This window comes from Phaethon lepturus, unplaced genomic scaffold (assembly GCF_000687285.1).
Source record: "Phaethon lepturus isolate BGI_N335 unplaced genomic scaffold, ASM68728v1 scaffold2041, whole genome shotgun sequence".
In the NCBI taxonomy this organism is placed as follows: domain Eukaryota; kingdom Metazoa; phylum Chordata; class Aves; order Phaethontiformes; family Phaethontidae; genus Phaethon; species Phaethon lepturus.
Genome location: NW_010516802.1, coordinates 87,665 through 100,868, shown reverse-complemented (window position 1 = coordinate 100,868; position 13,204 = coordinate 87,665). Strand labels below are relative to the sequence as shown.

At 41.4% G+C, this 13,204-nt stretch overlaps 1 protein-coding gene across 2 annotated transcripts in view; it reads left to right on the top strand.

Annotated features, from left to right (window-relative positions):
- Positions 1-1,015: 1,015 nt before the first annotated feature.
- The window catches only part of LOC104627794 (fatty acyl-CoA reductase 1-like), an 81,771-nt gene continuing 69,582 nt past the window's right edge, over positions 1,016-13,204 (top strand). For both annotated transcript variants that reach the window (XM_010296169.1, XM_010296170.1), the window contains exon 1: positions 1,016-1,204. In XM_010296169.1, coding sequence (XP_010294471.1) covers positions 1,016-1,204 — 189 coding nt within the window. The remainder of the gene's footprint in view (positions 1,205-13,204) is intronic.

The window sequence follows — 13,204 nt, the reverse complement described above, 5'->3', positions numbered from 1 at the left end:
TTTATTTATATTGTATGCAAGCCTTTCACTTGCAATGGAAGTGGTTTGTGCATGCTGTGATCTGCAGCACTTCAAGGATAGGAGGGTTTTTTCCTTCAGTTAGTCTAATAGAGAGAGGGGCTATTCTAGGAGGATTCAGTCCAGCCATGTTTGTCATCTAATCAACTTAGAGTTTGAATCGGGATGGCTGGGGACATTTAGGCCTGAAACCAGTGTGTATAATTAAAATACTTAACTGGGACACTTCATGTGGGAGCCTAGTCATGTCAGCTCCCTTACATAGTCAATAGATCTCCAAAGGGCAGTTCCAACAACCTAAACTCTCCGGAGAAAGCATATGACATCTATGCTCCTTAGAATTAAGTGGGATGAATTTTGGCCTTAACAGCTAATAATGGGTGATGTCCTACATACAGGAGCATAGTATTGCAGTCCTGCAGAGTAATGTCATTGCACTGTATCTTCCATGATGAAGCGCATTCTTCATGGATTTATTCCAAGCCAAGACAATGAACAAGAACACATTGCTGAGTGATGACTGACAAGAAATAGAACTGCTTGGCACGGTGGAATTAAAGTGGAAAACACAGCATTTGTATCTGCAGTGTTTGTGAAGCAATCTGTTTCTACTTTGTCTTGTAGGGATGACTGCATATCTTCATGGCTGCCACTTCACAGTGTATGATATAAATGCTATTCAACACTGCAGTGAGCATCTACTTCTAGCAGTCTTGGACAGCATAAGCTACGTTCTAAACTGTGACGGCTGGGTGCAGCTATGGTATAATGTGGAGGTTAAGGCCAGCTTGATTTAGACTTTTAAAAGGATCATATTTAAAATTGCCATTGACTGACCTAATGTGAGCTGCTATAGCTGACTGATAAAGGCTATCTCAGACTGTAATTGGCAAATAACTGATCAGTGTCTTGACTCAAAAGCCTTTAAAGCTTTATTTCTGCATCTTCTCAGGTACCTCTGCAGGAAGTTAAAAGAAGGACAGAACAAGAAACCACCATGTCTTCAGTCTCAGCTTATTACAATGGAAAGACCGTACTTATCACAGGAGCTACAGGTTTCATGGGCAAAGTACTGGTGGAAAAGCTTCTGCGCTCCAGCCCTGAAGTAAAAGCAGTTTATATACTTGTCAGGCCAAAGGCTGGACAATCAATGCAAGAGAGAGTGGCCAACATGTTGAAATGCAAGGTAAGTTTCTATATTTTATTCTAGAGTCTAATCTGAAATCCATTTAGCTGGGTGAAGCAGAGGACTTCTGTTATCCTAAATTAATGAAGAACAAAGTACCATCTTCTACTGTAAATGTTGTATATTTTGTTTTATTGTACATGAATGAACCTGGATCTGTCTTATTTTGGTAGGTGATGCAGGATTTTGCACTGTAGTGATGTAACTCTTCTTCTTTTCTGCATTGCTGTTTGCTGAGAATTTTTTCAAAAACGTGTTATCTTAGCAAATTTCCTTTTTGCGAGAAGAACAGCATTTTGCTCTCATGAACTAACTCTTTTCCTTCCCCCACTTTCAAAACATAACGTTCCAACATTCAAAAATAAAACTGTGAGCCTATCACACTCGATACTTGCCCAATAATGGGGCATTAAACTTATGTCATAAGGCAAAGCCTGGTGGCAATGTGTAGTGCGCTGTGCACTGCTGCAGTACAGTAGGGCATCTGCCATCTTCTTATGTCAGCTCCAGTTTAACCTTACTTATGAAGTGATAAAATACTGTTGTGTTTTAAAAGGGCGCTTTCCAAAGTGGCTTGCAGCAGAACGCAAAGGCTAAGACAGCCCTGTGAATTTGAGGAACAGACCTGTATGACCTCCGCTCATGTAGCGTGCTTTGGTGAGGAAAAGGAGGTCTCCAGTGTCAAGAAGGATATCAAAGCCCTTTGCTGTACTGAATGTAAAGATTTGTACGGAGACACTGCTAGACTGGTTATATTGAGTGGACTTGGCTTGAGGTCCTCAAGGTCCTCAGGAGCTTAGGCCAGTGGTGAGATCATGAACTTGCTCAGACTCCTCCAGCCATGATAAGTGCCAGAGTTCAAGCTAATGCTTACTGCTAATGTGAGTTTGTACATAGCTGATCTGAAATGAGGGGAGGGAACAGATCTGGCCCTAGTAGACAAGGAATTACTTGGAATTAATCCGAGAAAGGTCAACGTATCTTTGGAGTATTGATCTAGAACTTTGAACAAGGCTTGACTGGAAAAGTACTCCTCTTAGTTCTGTTGGCATTAGAGGTAAAATAGGGCTATTTATAAGTAAGATAACTTACTTAGAGACAAGTAGGTCTGGGAGAGGCTTGCATTTTCCTGCTAACGTTTTGAGGCATCAAGCTAGAAAATCTTAAGTATGTCCAACAACAGAGTTTGACTTTGTGTTTTCAACAGAGGGTAGGTTTTTTTCCTGTTCAGGAAAATTTTTAAGTGATATAAAAGAAAAGTATCACATTGGTTGCTTTTTGCAAGTCTGTCAAGTGCACAATTTTTCATTATTTTTCTTTTCAATGAATGTTTTTCAGCTGTTTCTACAGTTTTCATCACTGAAGACTGTAGGTAATGGTTTTCATTATCAAACAACAAAATCCCAAGTGTGGCATGTTTGCATGGCTTTTTGCCTTTTTTTTAACCCACTAAGAAAATGGCGAACGAAGCTTTTTTTTTATAGACTTCTGTAAGTTTTGTTTGCATTTTCTGTATGAATATTGCTGGCTTATCTCTTTAGTTGGCCAGCACAGCTTAGTGGTGGTGTTTAGCTCTAGGTGAGGTTTCCTATTAGCTGTTTTATTGTTGCAGCTGTACTAACGGTGCCCCTTTTTTCCCTAGCATGTGTCAACAATTTTAGACATGCCAACAGCAAACAGGACTTGATAACCTCTCCTTGAACCTTTAACAGCCTGCTTCAACATGTTTCAAATGAACAAAAGAAGGGGGCAAGTCTCTAAGTTAGGTTGCTGCAGCCTGGAAAAGAAAAAAACTATAGGGGTATGCTCACAACTCATTCAGGTCCCCTCAAGGAAGCAGGTGCCTTTTTGATGCTGTTCTTTTTAAAATAAAGGAAAATACTTCCCTAAGGCAGAAACCCAACTGTTCAAAGGTTATTTCCATGTGAAAATGTTGACAGTCTTTGGTTTTTTTCTAGAAGTGGAACTGTTAATATTATGGCAGGTGAAGAGGGCAAGAAATATTACTCTTAACATTTTTGCAGATTGTTTCCAGTTAAGTTTGCTGAATGCCTTTAAGCCACATAATCAGTTATTCACAAGCTAGAGACCACACTTTGCATTTACAATTCTGGTTTGCATCCTCCAGTTTGGGAAACCTCTGAGCTATGTAACAAATAAAAAATGCAGCAAAAGCTTATCCCAAGTCTTCAGGCAACATTTGTATTTGACATTCCTGATCATAATCTCTGATGAATGCATATATTTGAGTATGCATAGGAAAATTCAGAATAAAATCCCTTCTCTTCCTCATGTGTACATACATAATCTCTACTGCATAATTATTCTTTTCCCCCACAAACTGTTGGATTTAATGCAATACAGTATTTGTGTCTGGTTTTACAAGAAAATACTTTATTTCTACTTTCATATTCTACTCTATGTAATCTTCTTTACTGACCAATCACATATTCACTTTGAAAGTAACTCTTTCTTCTTTTACGTTATGCTTTGGCCCAGTTTTATCCTCTGGAATTTCTTCTTTTCACATCCAGAAGGGAAGTATTCCAGGAACCAGAGGAATAGAGAAAAACAGGTTGCCAGCTTCTAAATATTCTTCTTTAGAATATTTAACAGATAAAAATAGTATTTGGGATGAAATAAGATGAAAGCAGAGAAGTAGATTGTCAGGAATTAGTTGCACTGCATAATGCTTAGGTTCTTCAGGTAAGGTCCTCTGGGGACTCCTGATTTTCGGTAGTACTTAACAATATTTTGAAAGAAATTGCCTATCATTTTTAATCTCGCTTCATAGAGCTCTGTGACATTTTTTGTTTTCTATCATTATATCTACAGGGGTTTAAATTTTGAGGGGTCACATTTGTGAACGGTCTTGTTCACAGTGTGTACATGTGAATATGCTGGAAGCTGACTCCTGTTAAATAAAAAAGCAACTTTCTGTTGCTTTTGTAAGTTAGAAAAGGGTGATGCAGTGTGAATGGGCAAAATACCTTAGTTTGTACTTTTCAAATGCTTATTACATGGAATTTTTCAAATTCTGAATCCAACACGAAGAGTAAAATATAAAAAATAATTTGGGCATAAATCAGAATTCTTCCACTGTATTCTGGAGTAGTTGGCATTGAAATGTAATATAATGCTGTTTTTCCTCCGATGTTGTAAAATCAGTTTCCCATGAAGATGCGTTATTGCACTAATATGAAATGTATAATGAACAGATACTCAATTATCTCAGCATCAACTCCAAAATGAGTGTGTGCATTGAGGAATGCGTGGCTCATGGTGACCTTGCCTATTTATGAAGGGAGATGTTTCTATTTTCCATCAGCGAGTCCCTAAGGGAATCAAGCTATTACCCTGTGCTTGATGAAATGCCATGTCTGCATGGCACAGAGCACAGCTGTTACACAAAAAAACCACATTTCAGTATTGTCTTCACTCTGGATATTTCCATAGATGTGGATCACAAGGCAAAGCTTGACAATGCTGTTTTACTTGTTAGTTGATGGCAGGTGTATATTTATTGGAGGTAGGAAATTGTTTCAAGGAGTATTTTTTTGATGCCTTCATGTGCAGAAATAGGTAGGAATGCTCGGAGGGGTTGTCTCAGATTCCCTGGAGAGCAGTTACTGGGCTAACGCTGAGTCACTGGTTGTTGCTTTCACGTTGTCCCTGGGAGAGCAGAGCTTCTTCCATGCCCTGCGTGCAATGAACCAAGGCTGCTTGCTGCTGCCGGGCTGTTTCTCAGGTCTGTTTGTTCAGTGCTCCTAATTAGAAAGATCAGTCAGAGTGGGCAGTGGAAAAGACACATGTTAATGTCTCCGATAATTCAGAGGGAAGATGGGGAGGCTGTGAGGCTGCTGACAATGGGGAGCAGATATTTCTGACTGTGACCAGAAGTACTGTAAAGTGCTACTTGCTTTTTTATGTTGTCCAACCACAGTTAACCCTTATTGTTAACCCTTAGAGTTACGGTAGATGGTACAGGTAGTCCACCTTCTCTTTCCTGCAAAGCTTTGTCTGGAACTACACATTGTGATGGGACTGACCACTGAAAACAGCAGAAGTTCAATGTTATCAGACGCCTTTGCCTCTTCGGTATTTCGTTGTCAAGTGTGCTATGCTTATCAGCAAATACACAGCAAGACGCTCCGTTAGCCCTATAAATTTCACCAAATCATGCGAGAATTCTTTTTCCATCTCCCTTGACTATCTCTTTCTCTACTCCCTCGCTCATGCATCTTGCTCATCACCATAAGCAGTAAAGGTTCTCCACGCCACACCAGTGCAGTGTCACTCCCCCCGGAAGTTTAGTGTTCCCTAAATCTGCTGCGACCACTGCTACGGTGCATGGATCAGTACTCGGAACAGAGTAATGAGGTTTTCTGGTTGATGTAATGGGATCCCACTTGCTCAGTAAGAGGTGTGGAAACTGCTAATTGGAGTGAAACAGAGCTGAAGATGTTTTCTATTTTATTATTTATATAATTTGCCTCACTTTTGTCAGTAGATTATCAGACAGAACTCTGGTATTTGTGTGCCACAGGAACGAATCTGTCATTTTAACAAAACTTTATTTTTCACTTGATCCCATGATTTGTAAGCCGTGTGGTAGAGAGGAGCTAAATCTTAAGGGTGGTAACATAACTGACACAAATGAAGGCAAGGGTCTCGAACCATTCTGTGCCACTATTGAAGCGAACACCATCTGCTGCCTTGTTCCATTTAATTTCTTTCTCTTCTCCAATTTGTGTTTCTGTGTGAAGAAGGCTGGTAAGATTTCGCTTTATATATTTTTGGCTAATAGCCTGCTTTCTAAAGCGCCAGGAAGGGCCAACAAGACATCTGGTGCTTCCAGCGAGATAACCTTTCACACTGGACAAAAACAAAGCCACCGTTAGTCCTAAGCTCAAGATTCTCTCACATGTCCGTGGTGGCACCTTCTGCTGTTGGATGTTTGCAGCCTTGCTGTTACTGCTGCTCCTTGGCGCTTGGCTCTGCTGCAACATGGGCATCTGGAACAAGCAAAGTGCAATGGAATTGCCTTTTCTGGGTGCTGCATTAAAGCTGCAGCCTGGTATGGTGACAGCTCCTCCTCATTTGATGGACATCCATCCTGTGTCATGACTCAGGGTGTAGAATCTCACCCATCAGCTTTCAGCTAAGTTGGGAGATCTGGCAGCCCTACCTACTCTTTCATCTGTCCTGCATGCAAAGCCGTACTTACCAGGAGGCTAAGGGAGAAGCTGAGAAGCCCATTTTATCGTCAATTAGCACCAGCAGAACTTGGTTTCTCACACTTCCTTTCTCCATTGCACTTGCATAGCTGTCAGCACAAACTGCATTCTGCAGAAGTGCTGGAAGTGCAGCTAGGTGGAAATGGCAGGGGTTTTTTGTTCTTTTTTTAATGCATACTCAAATGGCAGAGGAGAAACCATGATAAGAGGAAGGGTGAAAGAAAGGTGGTGGTTGAAATTGAGGCCTCCATTGCATCAGTCCAATAAATTCAGGCTGTGATCTGCTGAGGAAGGAAGGAAGAATGTCTTTTTGTGACTGAGGCAATGCCCAGAGAAAATAGGTTCATCACGGAGTTTCGTATTCATAGTGCAGTTTCCATCACTGCTTAGTATACATGACTGCTGCACAGCAGAAATTTAGAATTTCTCCACACACTGTATAAGTTGGTCAGAGATGCATTCAGACTTATGCATTTAGAACAATCCTAAATCTTCTTCGCTGTGTGTGTTTTGTTACACTTATATGTGACTAATGACACTATTATAAATAATAATAACTACACTTTTCTCTATGTAATGTATTTCTTTTCTAAAAATTTCCAGTGTATCTGGTGAGTCTGATTAATCTCACTGCCCGTTTGCAGACTGATTCCCTTTAGGATACTTTTATTTACAAATGTTAAAAATGAAGCACCTCAAATCAACAGTCACTCTGAAAACCATTCCTGGTTTGAAACCAAATCTTTGAAAATGCATTGCTGTGTCCATACACCTCCTTTTAGGACCACAACCTTATTCTGTAAGGTTCTACATACATACAAAAGCAGACATGAAAAAATGTTGGGAGGTAGCTGTACACCATTCTCAAAAGATTAGCCCTCGTTTTTTGATGAAGCTGGAGAGAGAACATGAGTGACAGGATTGTGATGCAAATTAGACATTCAGGGACAGAGAGAGGAAGCAATTAAATAATGAGTTGGTGATACTGCTAAAGAAAGGACTTACGCTTTGGTTATGAGGAGTTGCAATGAATGTCAAGACATCCGAAAGGAGATATATCAACTAAGTTCAAAGACGGCAGACAGAGAGGGAAGTAGGTCAGGAAAAGAAGAGTAATAGAGTAAATTTATGACATAATGGTGACACCAGTGGAAATCTTAGTAATGGAGGAAAACCAGTATAGATGCAGAAGACAAAAGGACTAGTAAAAGGCTGCAGTAGTATGAAAACATGGGAAGAGAACCTGAAGGAACAGTTAGAGGAAAAAAGAGAAGAGAGCAGGTCTGCAGAGACCATCAGAGATAAAATTTGGACAAAAAAGAGTTTGTAAAAAGCATCAGGGGGAAAGTGTGAGGAGTGGGGTATTATCATCGGTGAAAGTCAGGGCAAAGATTTGGAAGAGAATGGAGTTGGACAGCTAGAGGGAGGAAAAAAGTAATGGAGGACTAGAAAAGGATGTTGGTAGGGATGAGGGAGAAGAGGAAACCTTCTTTTCTGGTATTGATATTCGATAAAATTTATTTGCCTTATGTTGGCATTCAGGAGCCATAGCTATGCAAGCACAGGTCTTTGCCCAAAACAAGCTGCCCAGGGAGGTGGTGGAGTCACCATCTCTGGAAGTATTCAAAAAACGTGTGGATGTGGCGCTTCGGGACATGGTTTAGGGGGCATGGTGGTGTTGGGTTAACGGTTGGACTTGATGATCTTGAAGGTCCTTTCCAACCTTAGTGATTCTGTGATTCTGTGATTTTTCAGTCTGAATGAAAAGCCTGGTAAGGTCATGAGCAGAAAGGAGAGAAGTAGTTTAGTGTGATCAGAGAGCCTGTGGGCGTGAATCAACACCATGACTTTTGAATTATAGAAAGGATTATGCCTGATTTAAAACCAAAACCCTTCTGCCTGTCATACAGCCCTGTTGAATTCATAATTTCTCCTATATCAAGGTGATCAGACAATGTTTGCCTGCTTATCACAAATTTTGCTAAATATGTTAATCTTCATTCAGCTTTTGGGAGCATGGGAGAGGAGTTTTTAGGCCTCATTTAAGACAGTCTGTAAAAGAAGTCTTTCATCTTTCACTTAGATGATACTTCTAATTTGTTTTGTGGTCTTTTATTGAAAAGGCAAAGTGATTTGTTGATGAATATCTGTTGCACTATACAGAGGTTATTCTCTACCCCTCAGTCTTAATTGCACTGCAGAACACAAGATGTTAAGTATGAGAACTGCCTATCCTCTTCTGTCTTTGCAGCTCCTGAAAATTATGCAGAACTAATGTTTTGTGTTGCAGAACAAGCTCTGAACTCTTTCTTCTTCCCTTGGCCAGTTAAATTGTCCATTTCTCTCTTGCCCTCCACCTGTATCGTACTACCCTGTGGCCTGAATAGTCCTACATTCTTCCCAGCCACTGATACCAGGAGTCTGAAGGAGGTACTGTTCTCCAGTTTCAGGGGAAAATAGTCTCCTTCTTGTCTTCTAATTAAGATCAGTCTTTGATACCATCACAGTACAGTAGCTATTCCTAGGAAATTTCATCTCCTTTTTTAATCAGGAGGGAATATGAGAAAACCTCTATAGTGTCCTTTATTATTTAAAAAAAAAAATCTATTCACTGCATTTTCAACTAGCTTTTTATAAGCTTGAAAATGCAAATCCCTTGCCTTTCTAACTTGTTTTTGCACTCCCTTCTCTACACCTTTTCACAGGATCACAGAACCACCAAGGTTGGCAGCGACCTCTGGAGATTGTCTAGTCCAACCTCCTGCTCAGAGCAGGTCAGATAGAGCCGGTCACCCAGGACGATGTCCCAGCTGGGTTTTGAGTCCCCAAGGAGGGAGACTCTACAACCTATCTGGGCACCTATACTGGTGCTCCACCACTCACAGTAAAAAAAGTGTTTTCTTAGGCAGAATTTCATGTGTTTTGTTTTTTGCCCATTGTCTCTTGTCCTGCCACAGGATACCCCTGAGAAGAGCCAGGCTCCACCACCTTCTTTACCCCCTGCTATCAGGTGTTTGTAAACATTGGTAAGATCCCCCCAAGCTTTTTCTTCTGCAGGCTGCAAGCTCTCTCAGCCTTTCCTCATAGGAGAGGTGCTCCAGTCCCTTCATCATCTTCATGGCCCCTCACTGGACTTGCACCACTGTGTCCATCTCTCTCTTGTGCCGGGGATCCCACGACTGGACACTGCTCTCCAGTTGTGGCCTTACCATTGCTAAGTAGTGGGGAAGGTTAATCACTTGGGCCGTGCTGCTGGCAGCGAAGTGTTGGGCTAATCAGTTCTGAAGTGCCTCCTCTGAGGACGTAAACTCCATCCATTAAATCTGACTTCCAGAGCACTCTGTAGATTCTCTTAACACAGGCAGTAGCAACGGAGGCAGGTGAAAGACTGTCACCAGGGGTTTCAGAGAATCTTATATGCAATAGGCTAAGACTGAGACCGAGATAATATTTTTTGTATTTATACGTGCTCAAAGTGCAAATAAGTTGTGCAGGTCACAAAGGCATTTCCCGCTGGGAGAAGCTGGGTCCCCTATTACATGGCTTCTCCCTTGAGTCTCTCCCTGAAACATCAGGCTGTGGTCACTTAGAGATGCAGTTCTCAGGTGTTGTCGAAATAGTTCCTGCTGGTGCGGTCCCTTAAAAGCAGAACTCGCGGTACCTGGAGGGCGTAGGAAGGATTATGACCTAATTATGTGATGCGTTATCTTTTATTACAACAAGCAGTACGGCTGAAAGACAGAAGAGCCTTGGGGCCTGCCATTTGTCTGCGGGTCACGAGCTCTCTAGGTGGTAGAGAACACAAACCTCAGTTTTGTCGCTGCTGGGGAGAGTTCATAGCTTAGCGCTCCGGCTTTGCGAACTGCCTTCGGTACTTCAGCTCCTGGGGGTATTCACAGTCGTAAAGTCGACTTGTGTTTCCTTTTTTAAAACAGACTGCAGTTTTAAATTTGCTCCAGTTATACGTCATTTGCAATAGCTACACAATAAATCACAATGAAATTAACATTGTTTAATTAACATATGTTAAGTTGCTAAATGAAAAACAAGGACACAGTGCTAAATGAAGCTGTGGAATGAAGGCAAATTATTCTCAAATGAGTAATTTTTTGAAAGCAAAAATGCCTCACAATTCATTTCAAGAGTGTTTGTCTTTCACTGTGGGAACTAAAATGTTTAGGTGTCACAATCTGACACATCCGTTTCCTCGTCTGTCACTCAAAACAGCCATTAGGGGCATTGATGTGGCATGTCCGCCGAGACCAGCAGAATGACAGTAACACTGACGCTTGTCCAGGTGCTCAGGCACATGCAGGACAAACCCAGCATGAAGTACGGTGGCCCACCTTCACTGTCTGACCAGAGGCCACCTGCCTGGTGGCAGCTGCCGTCTCAGCAGAGCGCGGCCTTGCAGCCCTGCTGTGCACCAAGTCCACCTCGCGTCCCAGCCACCTACCGCAAGGTGCCTGTGGCCTTCGCTAGGTGCGTGCGCAGAAGATAAATCTTGCACAAAGGACCAAACAAGATCACTTTCTGGAGCTCAGCTTTCGATGTGCCGGCTCGCTGAGCTGCGACAGCGAGGGAGTCGCTGGCTTCTGTCTTGCGTGCTGTTATCCTGCACAAATACCCACCATCTACAGAATGCTACATGAAAGCTGGCCTTCATTTTTATCTTTACCTCCTGGTTTCATACGACTTTTCCTTGGCCTGGGCTGGAATCACAATAAATCATCAAATTTCTAAAGGCTTTGGTTGGTTGGTTGGTTGGTTTTTTACTTAAAACCACTTCATGATCTGAACAGCAACACTTCCAGGGGAGAATACAGAGCCTCAAATATCAACATTCCAAGAAAATCCATCAAGCCAATTGTGTGCTAAGGCATGTTTTGCTAATGCAATAAAGTAAAAAAAAAAAAAAGAAAAGAAAAAAAGCTGAAAAGAAAGGAGAAATCTCTTAGTTTTACATTAAATATCTAACAAGAGATTTATGCACAAGTTTAAATATCAATATTCAAGTATTCTGCTAAATTTTTAAAGATATAATGGCTAATTTTATGCAGTTCTTTGAGAACTCTCATGGCCAGGGACCTCATTTTATCCAAGCAACATTATGGACAAGTTTCTTATGCAGTAAACACAAAACTGTGCTCTGCAGTCCAGTTAGTGTATACACATCTGTATACACACAAATGCACATATATGCATAAAGGTACCCTCTTTCAAGCTAGCTATTTTTGTTTTATTTAATGGTGGGTATGACCAGAGATTCATGTGTTATTGATGATCTCTGCAGTGAAGAATTCTGCCAGTTGATAAATGAAAAAATAAAGAAGGATTCAGCCTTTGAAGCAAATGAGCAGGCAGTACATTTAAAATGATGCAATTTTAAAAACCCTCAAAAATAAGATTTTCTCTTGTCAGTAACAGCCTAGAGGTTGCAGTCATGCTGCGTTTACAACGGTATGTAAAATGAAATGCATTTTTAGTTCCCCTTCAGCAGTGATATTTTGGGACTATTCTAGACTGTGTTTACTTAACAATATTTTTTCTTTAATGTGCAAGGATGTCTTACAGAAGAACGAAGGAGCCTCATCAGGCAGTTAGCAAACTAAGATAGCAGTTGAGTCACAACTTTAAAAGATCTTCATAACATTGCTTGAATTTGCATTTATGCCTATATGCTTTCTGGTTTCCAGCCAAGGCCCAGTTCCTGAAATCAGTGGAATTTCTCTTGGTATTTTCATTTAGCTGTGGTTGAGTACCTTGAGAAGGGTGATTTCAAAGAGAAGATGGGCCCAAATAAGCAACTTACAGTAGTCCTTCAATTAGTGTTGGATTTTCTTTTTGTTCTGGATATTTTGTTTCTTACAGCAAAAATGCATGTATGAGTTTTATTTCACTGCCAATATTTCAACTTCAGATTATAGCAATTTAACTGTAGTAAGAAATGCTTGTCAGAGAAATGCAAATGCAGTTAATCACTCTTCTAAGTCTGGGAAACCAATACTGTCTGACTCCAGCCTAAAATTTCCCTTGGAGGATAAGCAAGTTAGACAGTTTCTGAGTTTGAAAGCTACTAAATGGAAGAAGCAACAGTTTTATTGCAACTCTCATCCACTTCTTTTGCCCATGTGATTGCATCTGAACTTGGCACTGTGTGTGACGTTGGAAATGGAGGTGGTATCATAGAATCATAGAATGGTTTGGGTTACTACACACACTACACTTGATCTTAGCCAAAAGGCTGAGAAGCGTTGGTTGTTTGACTAACCTGATCTCCTTCTATGACCAGGTGACCCGCCTAGCAGATGAGGGAGAGGCTGTGGACGTTGTCTACCTGGACTTTAGTAATGCCTTTGACAGCATGTCCCACAGCATTCTCCTGGAGAAACTGATGGCTCATGGCTTAGACAGATGTACTCTTCACTGAGTAAAGAACTGGATGGATGGCCAAGCCCAGAGAGTTGTGGTGAATGGTGTTAAATCCAGCTGGTGGCCGGTCACAAGTGGTGTTTCCCAGGGCTTGGTTCTGGGGCTGGTCCGGTTCAATATCTTTATTGATGATCTGGACGAGGGGATCGAGTGCTCCCTCAGTAAGTTTGCAGATGACACCAAGTTGGGTGGGAGTGTTGATCTGCTGGAGGGTAGGAGGGCTCTGCAGAGGGATCTGGACAGGCTGGATCGATGGGCCGAGGTCAACTGTATGAGGTTTAACAAGGCCAAGTGCCGGGTCCTGCACTTGGGTCACAACAACCTCATGCAA